This window comes from Amphibalanus amphitrite, unplaced genomic scaffold (assembly GCF_019059575.1).
Source record: "Amphibalanus amphitrite isolate SeventyFive unplaced genomic scaffold, NRLGWU_Aamphi_draft 000031F_arrow, whole genome shotgun sequence".
In the NCBI taxonomy this organism is placed as follows: domain Eukaryota; kingdom Metazoa; phylum Arthropoda; class Thecostraca; order Balanomorpha; family Balanidae; genus Amphibalanus; species Amphibalanus amphitrite.
Window position 1 is genome coordinate 775,748 of NW_024881527.1, and position 15,458 is coordinate 791,205.

General features: G+C 49.3%; 1 protein-coding gene across 2 annotated transcripts in view; it reads left to right on the forward strand.

Annotated features, from left to right (window-relative positions):
• The window catches only part of LOC122367590 (PDF receptor-like), a 79,222-nt gene that overhangs the window by 22,269 nt on the left and 41,495 nt on the right, over positions 1-15,458 (forward strand). For both annotated transcript variants that reach the window (XM_043340854.1, XM_043340846.1), the window contains one exon: positions 3,886-3,948. In XM_043340854.1, the coding sequence (XP_043196789.1) occupies positions 3,886-3,948 (63 nt within the window). The remainder of the gene's footprint in view (positions 1-3,885; positions 3,949-15,458) is intronic.

Genomic DNA, 15,458 nt, shown 5'->3' on the forward strand with positions numbered 1-15,458 from the left:
TTTTGTGCATAACATTCCGTCCTTGCTAAGTGCTTTATATCATGCTTTATCGGAAATATACACAATGCACATGCGTGTACTTAGGTATAAACATGACTGACTTTCAGCGATTGGTTGGACTCCAGCTTAGCGCTTTCGGTGCTAAACTATCGCCTACAACAAAGGCATATGGCACAGACCAAATGCTTCGAAAGGACTCACAGCTCGACCAAATCGTTGAACGACGGCGTTGTTGAAGGTCAGCCGCAGTTAGTGAGCTGCCAGTGTGATATTCAGTGAATTTTTTTTTTTGAATTTTGCTCCCGACAGGCCGAGGCCCTGGTCGGGGTAGGGGGAAGTTACTAGCTGGCAATTAGCCAGATCTTCCGTTTTACTGTATGCCTGGCCTATTCAAATACATTAGCCTGAGGGGTGTGGTAATAACTGGTGTAAGCAAAGTGACCACGGTCAAAAACGAATTACCAAGTCAACATTTTGGGATGTCCTCGTTCAACAAACGGCTAAGAGCTTCGGTCTAGACAATTATTTTATCGTTGGCATACAGTAAAATACATACCAAACTCGGCCGGTAATAAATTTTCAAGACCTCAGTCCTTACTGATTTTTGAACTCGGCCTTCGGCCTCGTTCAAAAATTCAGTAAGGACCTCGGTCTTGAAAATTTATTTACACCGGCCTCGTTCAGTATTATATATTACTTTACTTTAATGCCGGCTATGTTATTCCGGCCCAAGGCAATATCAAGAACAAAGTTTACGTTAGCCCGGCTCATGTGACGTCCGGTGGAAGCAAGTGCAAGGAGTGGTGTACGGCGCCTGAATAGAAATTACCCCGGACGGTCTGGAAGTTATTGCATCTCTTTTTATGTGGGCGAGGATGGATGACATGATTATTATTAATATAACGAGGCTTGAAATGATCTCACGCATGTCAAAGTGTTTTTATTTTAGGCAAAATAAATATCTAAAACAGTAAAACATTTGAAAACTATTTGTACAAACTTTTGATAAAAAAACATTTACATTTTACTTTAGGTAGATAATACCAGAACGAATGAAGCCCTCCTTATAATATGTGCCATTGTGCATACCTATACGACAATCAAAAGTGGAAAATGCATTGTTTGCGGGGAGTGTCGATTAGCCCTCCATTCTAAAACACATTTAGCTTTTTAACTTCGCTGCTGTTTTAGAACATGAATATGCAAATCGCCCTGGAACATCACATTCCACTCACCGGCGCAGCGTGCGGTGGACTTCAGTTTGGCACAGTGTGCATGGGATAACAGGGGAGGTGGCAAGCCACTCGACGAGCAGGCACCAGACAGTGCACATTACTAAGGCTCTTATAAACATTGCGGATCTAATTACACTGCCGCTATAACCCTCGCCCGCACATGCCATTTTCCCATCCTAGAACGCACATGGGGGGGTGGTTGCCACCCCCCCCGCGCCGTTTCGTTCCTGTTGGAGATAGAGCTTAGCGGTAAAGACCAAAAAGATTCTTTGGGAAGAGACGAATCCAATGATACCCGATTTTACCTTCTCAGGTCAGTCATTGACCTTCCAGGTCAGGTCAAACTAAAAAATGTTGCTGTTTTGGGTCACCGTTGGATATCAAGTGCGCTGCTTACCATATACCGATGACGATGCCGTTTTCTGGTGCCAAGCCAGCTAGAACCTCTTTGTCACACTACCCGACCAGATTTTTGCTGCTGAGGTTATTTCAGGTCAAGTTAGGTCAAGGTCAGTTATATGTGTTTGTATGTCTGTGTGTGTCTGTGTGTATACTGATGTGTGCACCGATTGTTTTTGTGTCCATATTACATGAAATCATGATCTGAGAAGCTTTTACCAAAAATGCAGTCAAAAAAACTTCACAAAAAGTAAATTCAGCTTGCCTAAAACGCAATTATCTTAGATGACCTAGGTTGACCTTGACCCTGACCTTGACCCCTGTACATCGTCGAACAACATGTTCCATGATAGGTGGGAGGTAAGACTGGCAAAAAAGGCCGAAATCAAGGTGTCAAAAGCTCACAAGGCCCATGGCAAACGCAAGATGTTGAGAATTGGCCATTTGGGTCATGACATGACCTGACAAACAAGGTCATATCTCCGAAACCAAAAATTACAGAAACTTGAAATTTTCAGTGGACATCAAAAAAGGATAGAGAAGCAGCTATACCAAAAATCAGCCTTCTAGCTCTAAAAATGTTGAGTGCAGAGCAGAAAGACTACCTGGGGGGGTGGCAACCACCCCCCCCCCCCCATGTGCGGGCGAGGGATAATCTCAGAGCGTTTTGATTGAAGCCAATGAAAGCGGCTGATTAGTGATAGCTGATGAAATCTGACTTCTGTAGCAAAGGTGGACTTCTCCGTTGGACTGTTATATATATAGTGACGAGGATGTGAGCTAGGTTAGGAAACATCCCCAGGTTTTCAAAGAGAACACCGGCGTCACGTTCCTGCTGAGGGCGGCTCCTCTAACAGCGCTCTGCCGCTGCTGAAGACAGTGTCTCCCGCCTCCGACACACAAATGACACCCAGAGCACTCCGACGTGACGCTATTCACTGCCTGGGTAAGTGCATACACCTGGTGACAGGATGTAATCCAAACACACCCGAGGAGGAGGCACATGAAAGCATCAGCGCAGAAACGGATAATAAAACAAGGGCTGCAAGCGGGTGCGAGGAAATATGCACGAACAATGTTCCGCCGTGAGATCGGTACTTGATATTTGAGGTGAGATATGCTGCTTATGAGATAAACGTATGTAGTTATAGCAGTGGTCTTTGCCATTGAATCCTGCACCTGTCAGTGCGACAGGGTCAGTGGCATCCTCTCAGCTCCGAGCATTTGGCTTCGCTTCCACTTACGACCGAGTGTGTCCTCGAGTCGTCTCTGCGCCACATTTAAGTACGGGCTCGAGTGTGTCAACACCACCTGTTTCAAGAATCACGTACTACAGGCTGTCTACGTCAGATCGTAAACGACAAAGAAAACGAACCCGAAACAACAATTTGTTATTTACGTGCTTTTTAGTTGCGTGTATTGTTTTATTTTACGCGCGCCAAAACGAGCTAGCCCATCGGGCGTGTTTTATTTGTGCAGATACAGTTAAGTGCAAGGGTAAGACACTTAATCATGGGTTGAAGACATTTTAACAATATAGAAGTCGGCTCTTGCAGAACATGTTTCCTAACGTTGATTCTTAATTAGAGCAATTCTCTCCGCCCACTCTCTCCATCCGTAATAGCCAGAGGTCCTGATTTCTGCGAACGCTGCTCTGCCGTTCGCTGAGAACCCCACCTGTTCATTATTCATCAGTGGATCCTCGATCACACTCTCGCATCTCGGTTATTCCGGCGTCTTTAGTCCCTCCATTAGCCGGCGTGGAGTGAACACTCCCCGGGGCCCATTGTGCGCTCGGCTACTGTCACCACCAGCTTAGGCCGAATGAGCTCATCACACATGCCGGATGAAGCACAGGGCTGGGTGGAATTGGGGCCCACCGCCAGCTGCGACCAACGCACCAACATGAATAGAATCACCGAACGCATTGTGATAGGCTCCGAACCTATAATTATAGCGTTCTATATCATAATTCAACCGTATGTTTCCTAGCTTCTACCATTGAAATTAAATCAGTTTAATAAATGCTGAAGAAATAGATAAAAGGTTCGCGTTGTCATCTCTCATACGAGTATTTCAACCCCTTGTTGGATTTCAGGGGATATGTTTTGTGGTTTCACTTAGGAGTTAGGAGGTTCGATAGGTTCCGATCTGTGACGGCAATTTTTCCCACATGGTCAGGTCCCTTTCAGTTATGTGCGAGAACCATCGACTCATCTATATGCTAACGAAGATGCGATGTTTGTTGCAGCATTTTCGGCGGCTGCAACTTTGGAGGGCTGCCTTCGGTATCATCGGAACTCAGCCTACCAAGGTGAGCGACCGCGACGGACTCGACTTTTGATCTTCGACGAACACATCTGAAGGTAGAGTTATCTCTTGAGACATTCATCTGCATGCTATTATCATTCACATACAGATAAGTCCCAGGGCAGACAACAGACTTAAAGGGACACTCCCACCTTAACATTAGTTTTGAGTTGAGATAGCCAAATTGGTGGCCATGGCCTGCAAATACCGGTTTGGGCACTCACAACATCGACAAATGCTTTAATTCGGAGATATGGAATTTCAAACTTGCAGTTTTCGGATTCTAAGGGGCTAGTGCATTGGTATGCCCCCTTAGAATTTGTGACGTCAGCGGAGATCTAACGATTTTTAAATCTTTTACTAAAACGTTTGGTAGCACGCGGTGGTATATGCTGCTTTGCGCGCAACAAATGCCGCACTTTCAAATAAAGTCGCTAGGAACAGCGGAGATCCCAAAAAGTAAACAAAAGTAAAAATCTAATATCTTGAAAACTGGTGAATATTTTTCGATGAAATTTGGTAGATATTCGTTTTCGCTCTTTTTGAACCGAGCGACATCACTTTCGTGCCAATTCATTAACTTTTTTGAAGGTGGGAGGGTCCCTTTAAATGATTGTTTCCTATATTTTCTGTGAGGCTGTTGGTATGATACCCTGGTATGGAGTTTCAGCGGCCTTGGGCTCAGCAAAGATTGTATGTTATAAAACTGTATGTTTTGATATGTATGATAAACGGATGCATTAGTTTGGGTGTAGAAACTTGCATTTTTATTGGTATTATTTGTGTAGAACTGGGTAACTGCTTTTAATTGAACTATAAAGTTAGATAACTCTAACTATAGAGTTAGAGTTATCTCTTGAGACATTCATCTGCATGCTATTATCATTCACATACAGATAAGTCCCAGGGCAGACAACAGCCTTAAATGATTGTTTCCTATATTTTCTGTGAGGCTGTTGGTATGATACCCTGGTATGGAGTTTCAGCGGCCTTGGGCTCAGCAAAGATTTTATGTTATAAAACTGTACATATGTTTTGATATGTATGATAAACGGATGCATTAGTTTGGGTGTAGAAACTTGCATTTTTATTGGTATTATTTGTGTAGAACTGGGTAACTGCTTTTAATTGAACTATAAAGTATGATGGTGATGCATGCGAGTATTCGAGCCCTTAATAAGTTAGGATGTTACTCAATTCAACCCTACCCTACCCTATCCTACCCTACCCCTACCCCTACCCTACCCTACCCTACCCTACCCCTACCCTACCCCTACCCTACCCTACCCTACCCTACCCCTACCCTACCCTACCCCTACCCTACCCTGCCCCTACCTCTACCCCTACACTACCCTACCTTACCATACCCTACCCTACCCTACCCTACCCTACCCTTACACTACCCTACCCTACCCTACCCTACCCTACCCTACCCTACCCTACCCTACCCCTACCCCTACCCTACTGTACCCTACCCTACCCTACCCTACCCCTACACTACCCTACCCTACCCTACCCTACCCTACCCTACCCTACCCTACCCTACCCTACACTACCATACCCTACCCTACCATACCCTACCCTATAGTATGTTTAATTTTTGAATAAATTTAGATAGAAGAGCTCGCACCAAGGGCTCCTGTTACTTACAGCTGAAGAAGCGCTGCAACGAAACGATCCTAGTCCCTAAACAAAATGTGCGGGTGAGGCACATTTTTGCTTCTTGATGCCCTTATGGGTCATGTAAGGTTTCCTCGAATTCATGGTCATGCAATATCATTTATGGCAGAAAATATGTCGAAGTTATTCTATTATAATTCATTCTTCTTAAACTATCCTGAATCGTGGGATGTTTAGAACAAAATCAACGCCATATACGAGAGCAACCTCTACCACTACAAATTGTTAGGTCCGTTACGTGTCAGGGTCCCCATAAGTCATTAAATGTGATAATGGGCCAAAAGCGTTTTTAAACAAAGACGCATCTTGACAGGTGCTAGAAGTATCATTTTGTTTTGTATGCGACCATTTCTGCAAGTTATTCCCCAAACCAAATAGCAGATCTTCAGTCATTGACTTGACCTGTAAGGTCAACGGCTGACCAGGTCAAGGGCTGACCTAAATCCTTAAATTTGTGTAACGTAAGCTTCAATCTTCATCTCGTGGAAAGCAGCACGCTCGTTTTTTTACAGCAAAGCTGTGGCCCAATTAGGGGCCAAAGATGAGGAGGAAGTTGCACCTTCACCCCTTATATCGTGCCGTCGATCGCAGAATATCTAATGGGTTAGACAGGTGAAGGGGGCGGGGGGGGGGGGAATAGACGCCCGCACCGTGTTCAGCTTCGGCCAGGGCGCAGTCAGTTAGGGCCTAGGTAGGGGACATTCGAGTGGTGAATAAATATTTGGACCAGCTTAACTTCACATATGCATGCCTGCAGTAATGTGATAATTTCAAGGCCATTGTAAACGGTATGGAGTAGGCTGTGTGTATGTACCTAATTAGCTAAAGTACATAGTTGCAAGACTGCAGAACTACTTTACACGGCGGCCTACTAGTACCCAAAGACGGCGGCAGAGACTGGTGCATTTTCTTATGGCATCAAATGTTTCGATCAATACGGCAGATTCAGGAACAGGACCTATTGCTAATATTAATGTCCACACGGTTTTGTTTTGGCGATCAAAACAGAACGCTTAGGTATGTCACGTTACTAGCACAACCAAGCTGAAATGCTGCGTACGAGGCTGATCTACAATCATCTAAAAACCTTGATCTAAAAAAAAAACACACACACACACAATTTGTACGTATACGCTGTATATTTTGCGCCGTATATCGTACGCCATACTGGTCTTTCAAAAACGACGGAGCGGTTGCGAGGAAAATTTGATGCGGGAGTGCAGATTCCCTGTTAGTAGATATGCAAATGACCCGTAGGTCAAAACAATTCTATAGGCTATCCCATCCGGACCAATCCCACTTTCCAATCAATCGGGACAGCTGCTGCCGCCGGCTGGCCTGCAGCTGCCATTTTCAGCCGGCTGCCTCAGTGACACTGCCGACAAACAACTCAGAAAGAGCCAGCTCGGACAAAGCGGCTCTGGTCGGCCCTACCTTGCCGCTCATCTCCCTAAATGTCTCCCCATCTCCGGTCGTCCTGCCGCGCCTTCGTCTTTTGACAGTCCTGAATTGCCTGTTTTCGCCCCGCTCAAATCTGGTGGAAAATAATCAGACAGCGCGAGTGAATTTTCACGTGACGGAAAAAGTCGCTGTCATCTATGTGCGACGTATAAGGGAAGTCTTCGCAAAAATGGTAACAGAATGGGCGGTTGTGTACCTAGGAAGATGCGTAATCAATTAAAATAGCACTTTGATTTCGCCAAGAGAAGAGTTCACTAAAAATAACTACCTTTTGATTAGCAATATCTATTTCTGAATGCTTTTGATTTTGTTTTTGTTTTTTTAATGGACGGGAAAATAATTATAAAGCGAACTTATTCGTCATAAGTGAAAGAGTGAAACGCTGAATGATCTCTGGGAACTTTAGGAGATTTCGTTGTTTGTGGCTCCAAGTAATAGGAAAACTAACAAGTGAAAAACACTGGAAAACTTCCGTGGCACGCGCTGCTTGAACAAACTTTTGGACGGCTCCAAAAAGCGGATGCCTCTAACGGGGTGATGCTGCTGGGAAGTGCTAGAGATGATCAGTGGACTTTTCACAGGATGCCTGTCAGCTGGTTGACAGAATTTGAGTGGCATGGCTATCGAAATGACTTCGCAAGCCGCATGCTGGAACGGAGAAGTGAAGGGTTCCATGGCTTATACGTTCAGTACCCGTGATGATCAAAACTTGGAAGGTGCCTGTTGAAGAAAACGATGTGCCGCCAGACGGCGCGGGTTATGGTCCGCGGCCGATATAGATGTCGCGGCAAACGCGTGCCTTTGCCCCATCTGTATTTCGTGGTTATTTTTTGCCTTGTTTAATGTTCTAAAATCAATTGGTGTTTTTTTTTTATTGATTTATTGCTTTAAGGGTAGTGTTTTCTGAGGTGGAATTTGTGATTTGCTTGTTTTGTGATTGACCGTTTTTTCCATCTCTTGCTTCTCTTTTTTTGCTGTCGTGTCATTGTTGTTGCGTGTGATGGGCGGTTAGCTGCGCGCCCGATGTTCGCTTTTTGCTCAGTGGCGAATAGAGTTGATGTTGAGTTCAGAAGTTTGGTTTCCTGAACATTTGGTGCCGAAACTGCGGGACGTAGAACCAGTGATCTTTGATCGAGTACTTCTGGATGTTTGGTGCCCAGAAGCAAGATAGTACTGCGCTGGTTTCGTCTATTTATACCACGCCGGTCGGTTTGGTGACGACATGGACGTGGAGAGATTGAAGAGAGCGCGCGCCGCGGCTAGGGGCTGGGCCACGCGATCGTGCAGGGCCCTCCAGCTGGCGTGTAGCGCTCCAGAGCCGGATTGCTATGAAATCCAAGAGCTGAAAGCCGAGGTCGAGCAGAGGTTGAGTGCGCTAGATTCGTCTCAAGCTGCGCTGGAAATTGAGTTTGATGAGTCGGAGCTGCCAGAAGTTGTGGAAGAGGCTGCTGACTTTCGCAGCGGTATCAGCAAGGTGCTACGCACTGCTGGTAAGCTTCTCCTTCGTGATATTGATCCGAACCTGCCTGCTCACTCTGGTGGGGCCTCCAATGCTGGAACCTCTGGTCTGCCGAGACTCCCGAAGTTAGACCTACCCAGTTTTGATGGGGACGTCCTGAAGTGGTTGAACTTCTGGGAGTGTTTTCAAGCAGCAGTTGGTGATAAGGAGGAGTTAGCGGACATTACTAAACTGGCCTATCTTCGGTCCCTTCTGCGGGGTGAGGCTGCTCAGTGCATTGCTGGGCTCCCGCTGACTGGTGCCAACTTTGCTACTGCCAGCAAGCTGCTGCAGGACAGGTATGGCAGGACGGATTTGATCATCTTTAAACATGTGCAAGGTCTGCTGAACATGGACAGAGCAACTGAGGATGTGAGCAGTCTCCAAAAGTTGCAAGATGAGCTTCAAGTGCATGTGCGGAGCCTTGAGTCACTTGGAGTGAAAGGAGACAACTATGGGGTTATCTTAACTCCACTGTTGCTGAGCCGGCTTCCCAAGGACATTTGCCTGGCTTGGGCGCGTGACAGTGTTGGCAAGGAAGGTGATCTGGTGTTCCTGCTGGAGGTGCTTAAGGCTGAGGTGAACTCCAGGGTGAAGTCTGGGGTTTACAGCGGCCTGTCTGCAGCTGGTGAGAAACCGACTACAGCTTCAGGAGTGAAGACCCGGCCAGTGGACCGGGACAGCGGTCGGAGGAAGAGGCTTCAGCAGCCTCGGTCTGGGGCAGCTCTGCAGGCTGCTTCCCCTGGTGCTGGTGCTGGGTGTGAGTTCTGCTCAGGGCCACACAGAGCTACTGAGTGTCCTGACTTCCTCAGCTTAAGTGTAAGCGAGCGACAAGACAAGGTGAGAGGAGCTAACTTGTGTTTTGTCTGCCTAAAGGGGGGACATCGAGCCAGACACTGTCTAGAGAAGTGTGCTCACTGCAAGGGTAGACACAATGTGCTCTGTTGCTACAAACATGTCTTTGACTTTACTCACAAGGGTGTGAAAGCTTCTGATGCTGTTTCAAGTGATAGTGCTCATGTGGGTTCAGGCAGTAGGCCTGCTGCCACTGCTTCATTGTCATGTGTACCCCCAGTTCAATGTAGCGTACTGCCTACTGCTCGTGTGTATGTGAAGGGTAGTAAGGGGGTAGTTGAAGCTACTTTGATGTTTGACACTGGGAGTGATCGCAGCTATGTCAGCCAGTCACTGGTGAAAAGAGTTGGTGCAACTTGGATAAGAGCAGAAAGGAACACTTACTGTGCCTTTGGTGGGGGCAAGTCTGCTATCGCTGAGCGTCAGTTGTATGAAATGGAGGTGTCAGGAGCCAATATGGCCAGGCCGGGTGCAGTCTGTTTGAGGGCCATGGAGGTTCCTGTGATTTGTTCCCCTTTGCAACGTCCGCAGGTGCCACAGGAGGTGGTTCGCTCCTTGGGTGGTTTGGAGCTGGCGGACGGGAGATTCAGTTCTGATCGACACCTGTCTGTGGACCTGCTGGTTGGGCTGGACCAGTACTGGCAGCTGCTGAAGGACGGCCTGCTCCGTACTTCTGCAGGTTTGGTCGCCCAAGAGACGGTATTTGGTTGGACAGTCTCTGGCTCTGTAGCTGGCAGGCCAACCTTGTCCACCTGTCAGCTCCTCTTGCTTAACGATGTCTCAGATGATGCCTTCCGCAACCTGTGGGATTTGGAAGCCATAGGTGTTTCACATGATGATGATGAGTCAGATCCTGTTCTTGCTCATTTCAATGCTACAGTCTGTAAGAGAGATGGGCGTTACGAAGTCAACCTTCCTTGGAAGGAGGGGAGTGCTCCTCTGGGTGACAACCGTGACATGGCGGCTGGTCGTTTGGCAGGATTGAGACGAAAGCTGGCTAAGGACCCTGTACTTGCAGAGCGCTATGATGCTGCTTTACAGGAGATGGAGGATGCCGGGGTTATTGAGGAGGTTCCTGGCTGTGAGCTGCAGACCTCGTACCCGGTGTTCTACCTGCCGCACCGGCCTGTCTTGAAGGAGGACAGCTCCACTACTAAGGTGCGGCCGGTATTCGACGCGTCGGCAGTGGGCCCTGGCGGCGTCTCACTCAACGACTGCTTGGAGGTGGGTCCGTGCTTGGTTCCGAGCCTGCTGGAGATACTTCTGCGCTTTAGGCGCTGGCCGTTCGCCATTGCAGCGGATATCTCAAAGGCTTTTCTGCAGGTTCAGCTGCGTAAGGAGGACCGGGACGTGCACCGATTCTTGTGGTGGCGTAACGGAAGGGTACGGGTGATGAGGTTCATGCGTGTCACTTTCGGTGTGAGGAGTTCGAGTTTCCTCCTGGCGGCCACTATCCGCCACCACCTGACACAGTGCCCGTCCTCGCCTCTGATTTCGGATCTGTCGGAGAATTTCTATGTTGACGATTACCTGTCTGGTGCTGACACTGAGAGTGACGCCTGCTCTAAGCTGAAGGAGGCACAGACTGTAATGGCAGATGCTGGAATGACGCTGACGAAGTGCTCGTCCAACAGTACAGCAGTGTTTGATATGGTGCATGGCGTGTCGTCGGCTGAGTGCGGGCCCGTGAAGGTGCTTGGGGTCCGCTGGATTCCGGGTCGTGACGCATTCTGTTTTGACGGCGTCTGTTTGCCAGCAGATGTCGTTCCCACTAAGAGAGCCGTGCTCAGCTTCATTGCGAGGCTGTACGACCCGCTCGGCTTTGTCGCGCCATTTACAATGATGGCGAAGCTGCTCTTTCAGGACATCTGGCAGCTGGGTCTGGAGTGGGATGCCGTACTGCCAGATGACCTCAGCCTGACCTTTTCGCAGTGGGTGAAGGGTCTGACCGAGTTGAAGGAGTTTGAGGTCCCGCGCTGTTTCACAGAGAGGCCTTGGAATGATGGAGAAGGTGTTGAGTTGCATGCATTTGGCGATGCGTCTCCGAAGGGCTATGGTGCCGCAGTATACCTGCGTGCCGCTCGTGAGGATGGATCATACGCCGCTTCTCTCGTGATGGCTAAGGGGCGTGTGGCTCCTCTAAAGGAGCTGAGTCTGCCGCGGCTGGAGCTCTTGGCTAGCTTGATGGCTGCGCGTCTGCTCGTGTTTGTACGACGGGCTCTGAGACTGCCGGAGAGTGTGGTTCTCCGCTGCTGGACTGACTCCATGGTTGCCTTGGGATGGATCCGCGGGGATCCCAGCAGGTGGAAGCAGTATGTTTCTAACCGGGTAACAGAGATCCAGCGGTTGACCAGCCCTTCGAGCTGGGCTCACGTGGCGGGAGAGGAGAACCCGGCAGACTTGTTGACCCGTGGCGTGTCGGCGAGCAGCCTAATCGGTTCTGACCTGTGGCTGGCTGGGCCCGAGTGGCTGTCCTCTTCGGCAGGTCGGCCGCCGTCTGCAGACGGTGACGACAGCGCTTCACCGGAGGCGAGTCTTCCGAGGGAAGAGATGGCACTGCTGTCGAGATCTGGCAACCCCACAGCTCTGTTTGAGGTGGAGCGGTGGGGATCGCTTCGTAAGGCGACTCGCGTCGTGGCGTGGGTCAAGCGGTTTGTGTTCAACTGCCGCAACCCTGGTCTGAGGCGACAGTCTGAGCTGTCTGGTGATGAGATTGCGGAGGCCAGGACAGCTCTGGTGAGGGACGCGCAACAGGCTGCGTTCCCAGAGGAGGTGAGTGCTGTGGAGAGGGGCAGGCCACTGCCCAAGAGCTCACCTGTCCGCGATTTGACGCTTTTCATGGGCGATGATGGGCTTCTGCGCATTCGGGGTAGGATCCAGCTGTCCGATTTAGCATATGAGGCGAAACATCCGGTTGTGTTGCCAAAGGGACATGTATCGGAGTTATTGGTGCGTGATCAGCACGTTGTCATGGGTCATGCGGGCGTCTCGGCTCTCATTACTGCGATCCGGGGAGCTTACTGGGTTGTTGGGCTGCGTTGTCTTGCTAAGCGGGTAAAACGCAGTTGTGTGGACTGCCGGCGGCAGGACGCTCCGAGTTGTAGCGAGCCAGCCGCTCCGCTGCCCGAGACCAGGGTCACTGAGGCGCCGGCATTCGCAGTGACTGGCGTGGATCATGCCGGTCCGGTGTTTTGTGTAGATTTTCCAAGGAAGAAGTTTTACATTACGTTGTTTACGTGCGCTGTTACGCGGGCCGTTCATGTTGAGCTAGTCGACTCGCTCTCTCAGGAACAGTTCATGCTGGCTTTTCGGCGTTTCGCGGCCAGGAGGGGTATGCCGTCTATCGTTTATTCAGACAATGCTAGGACGTTTGTAGGCGCTGACGTTCTGTTACAGAATTATTTCGGTCATTTGGCTCCCGAGTGGAAACTGATAGTGCCTCGTTCCCCATGGTGGGGAGGATGGTGGGAGCGCCTGATCCGCTCCGTAAAGTCGGGGCTTAGACGGTCACTGGGGTCGCGCTGTCTCACTAGGGCCGAGTTAGAAACTGTTTTGTTTGATATCGAAGCGTGTGTCAATTCGCGCCCGCTGACCTTTGTGGGAGATGGTCTGGACTGTAGTAACGCTCTGACCCCTAATCATTTTCTAGTGGGGCGCGGCGCTGGCTTCCAAACCAAGGTGTTAGAGGATCCGGACAGTGTGTGTGCTAAGGCGCTGTCTGAGAGAGCTAGACTTTGTGAAAGGCGTGTAAATAGATTTTGGTCCGTTTGGGCGAGGGAATACCTCCAGAGTCTGCCCTGCTCAGTTAGGAAGTTTTCAACCCGTGGCAAGCTTGTCGTGGGCTCAGTAGTCTTGTTGGGTGAGGACAATGTGCCGAGGATGCGATGGGTGACCGGTGTTGTTACTAAACTGTTCCCTGGTAGGGACGGCACCGTTAGGTCCGCCGAGGTTCGAACGGCAAAGGGCCTGAGAACACGCGCAATCCAGCGGCTGCATGATTTGGAGCTGGGAGCACAGCTGCAAATTCCCGATGCTTAGGATAAGTGAGTGACGTGCAGCGCTGTGCTCGTTCATCATATTCAGTCGCTCGTTGATGTTATCTTTCACAGTGTGTTAGGGTTGCTCGTATGTCTTGCCAGACTGTTATGCGTATTGGTTAGTTGTGTGAAGTAGTTACTTCAGGTGGGGAGAAAATGTTGAAGAAAACGATGTGCCGCCAGACGGCGCGGGTTATGGTCCGCGGCCGATATAGATGTCGCGGCAAACGCGTGCCTTTGCCCCATCTGTATTTCGTGGTTATTTTTTGCCTTGTTTAATGTTCTAAAATCAATTGGTGTTTTTTTTTTATTGATTTATTGCTTTAAGGGTAGTGTTTTCTGAGGTGGAATTTGTGATTTGCTTGTTTTGTGATTGACCGTTTTTTCCATCTCTTGCTTCTCTTTTTTTGCTGTCGTGTCATTGTTGTTGCGTGTGATGGGCGGTTAGCTGCGCGCCCGATGTTCGCTTTTTGCTCAGTGGCGAATAGAGTTGATGTTGAGTTCAGAAGTTTGGTTTCCTGAACAGTGCCATTTCTTATTGAGACAATGGTTTATTTGGGATCGCGGGAGCAATATTGCTCAAGCTATTGTTCCTTTTTCTTCTTATGAACCAATTTATGAATACCTAATCCAGATATATGTAGACCTAAAGCTATCGTTTATCAAACGTCAGTAACACCTGACGAAGCTCCGTGCTCGCTCTCCAGTACACATCGTGCGATTGTGGCCATTATGACATGACCGTTATGACATGGCTGATATGACATGGCCGTTATAGGGGACAACAGCAACCTTCATAAGACCGGGCTCTGCCATTGTCCCCCGCCCTGCTGACGGGACCGTGGCGCAATTGTGTGTTTGCTGGGTCGCACTGTTTGTCTTTAGGTCGGCCGGTCGATGGTTTTGGTTTGACTTCTCCTGCCGGGGGCATCAGACTTTAGCGCCGCCGCCGCGGCACTAATGCCTGTTTACGAACGGCGCTGCTGACGTCTTCCGCGTAATTACGTCTGGCATCGTGCGTCCGGCGTCCGGCCAGCGCCATAGCCGGCGGCGCGGCCGGCCGAGTCCTCTCGAACGGGCCAAACACTCGGCGGCCAACCGCGGTCGAGCCGCCGCGCTGACAGGGAGTCGAACGATACAAATAGTTGGACCACTTCCACTGCAACCGGACCGGGCAGACAGGGAGAGGTGCGCTCCGGAAGGTGATGAGCCGCGCGGACAGGGAGACACACCGACCGCGACCGCAGCTGCTGGCAGGCGCAAACAGAAATTCGGAGCACTTCTTCTGCCAGCAGGACAAGGAGAAAGCCGGACCGTGCTCCCATCAATCCATCATCTGTCAATCCAGTAAAATAGCGAATGAGACACTTTTCATAGAGGATATTGCAGCTGTTTCCTACGCCTCGGTTGGCGGATGAGCGCTGTGGTGTTGTCATCGGTAAGTCGTAATCATTTCTTGAAATTCCTGAAAAAAAAATCAGATGCCCTTTCCGCTAAGGGTGGCAGTATTCAATTCACTAGATTTCTAGCGCAGGCATAGCGTGCTGATGTTTTTATGAATGCTCTCATATACCGAGTTATTACAGGAAGGTGTGGAAAACAGATCCATTGATGGAATAGGTGGCGTTTGATAAGATGATGATCAGTCTTCACTTAACTATTTTCATGTAGTTTCTGAACTGACTGGTGATGTGTTCGACTGTATTATTTTGTTTTGTTTCGTTGACTGCTTGACTTGGTCCTTTCAGATTACTGAGACCATTTCGCGGCGGTGTGATGTAATAAGAGGGTTGGGGATGCATGAGGGGAAGAGGGGGTAGGAGGCAAGTCGGCCACCGTCTGGTACGTGGCACTTGAACAGCCCATACCTTTGGAACAGAGTGTCTGAGGGAGACAGACCACCCAGCCGCTCAAACAGGCCCCCTGCGCGGTGAGACACGCTCTTTCGGAGCTATTCTCCCCGCCTGTCTGTAGGTAAAGTGA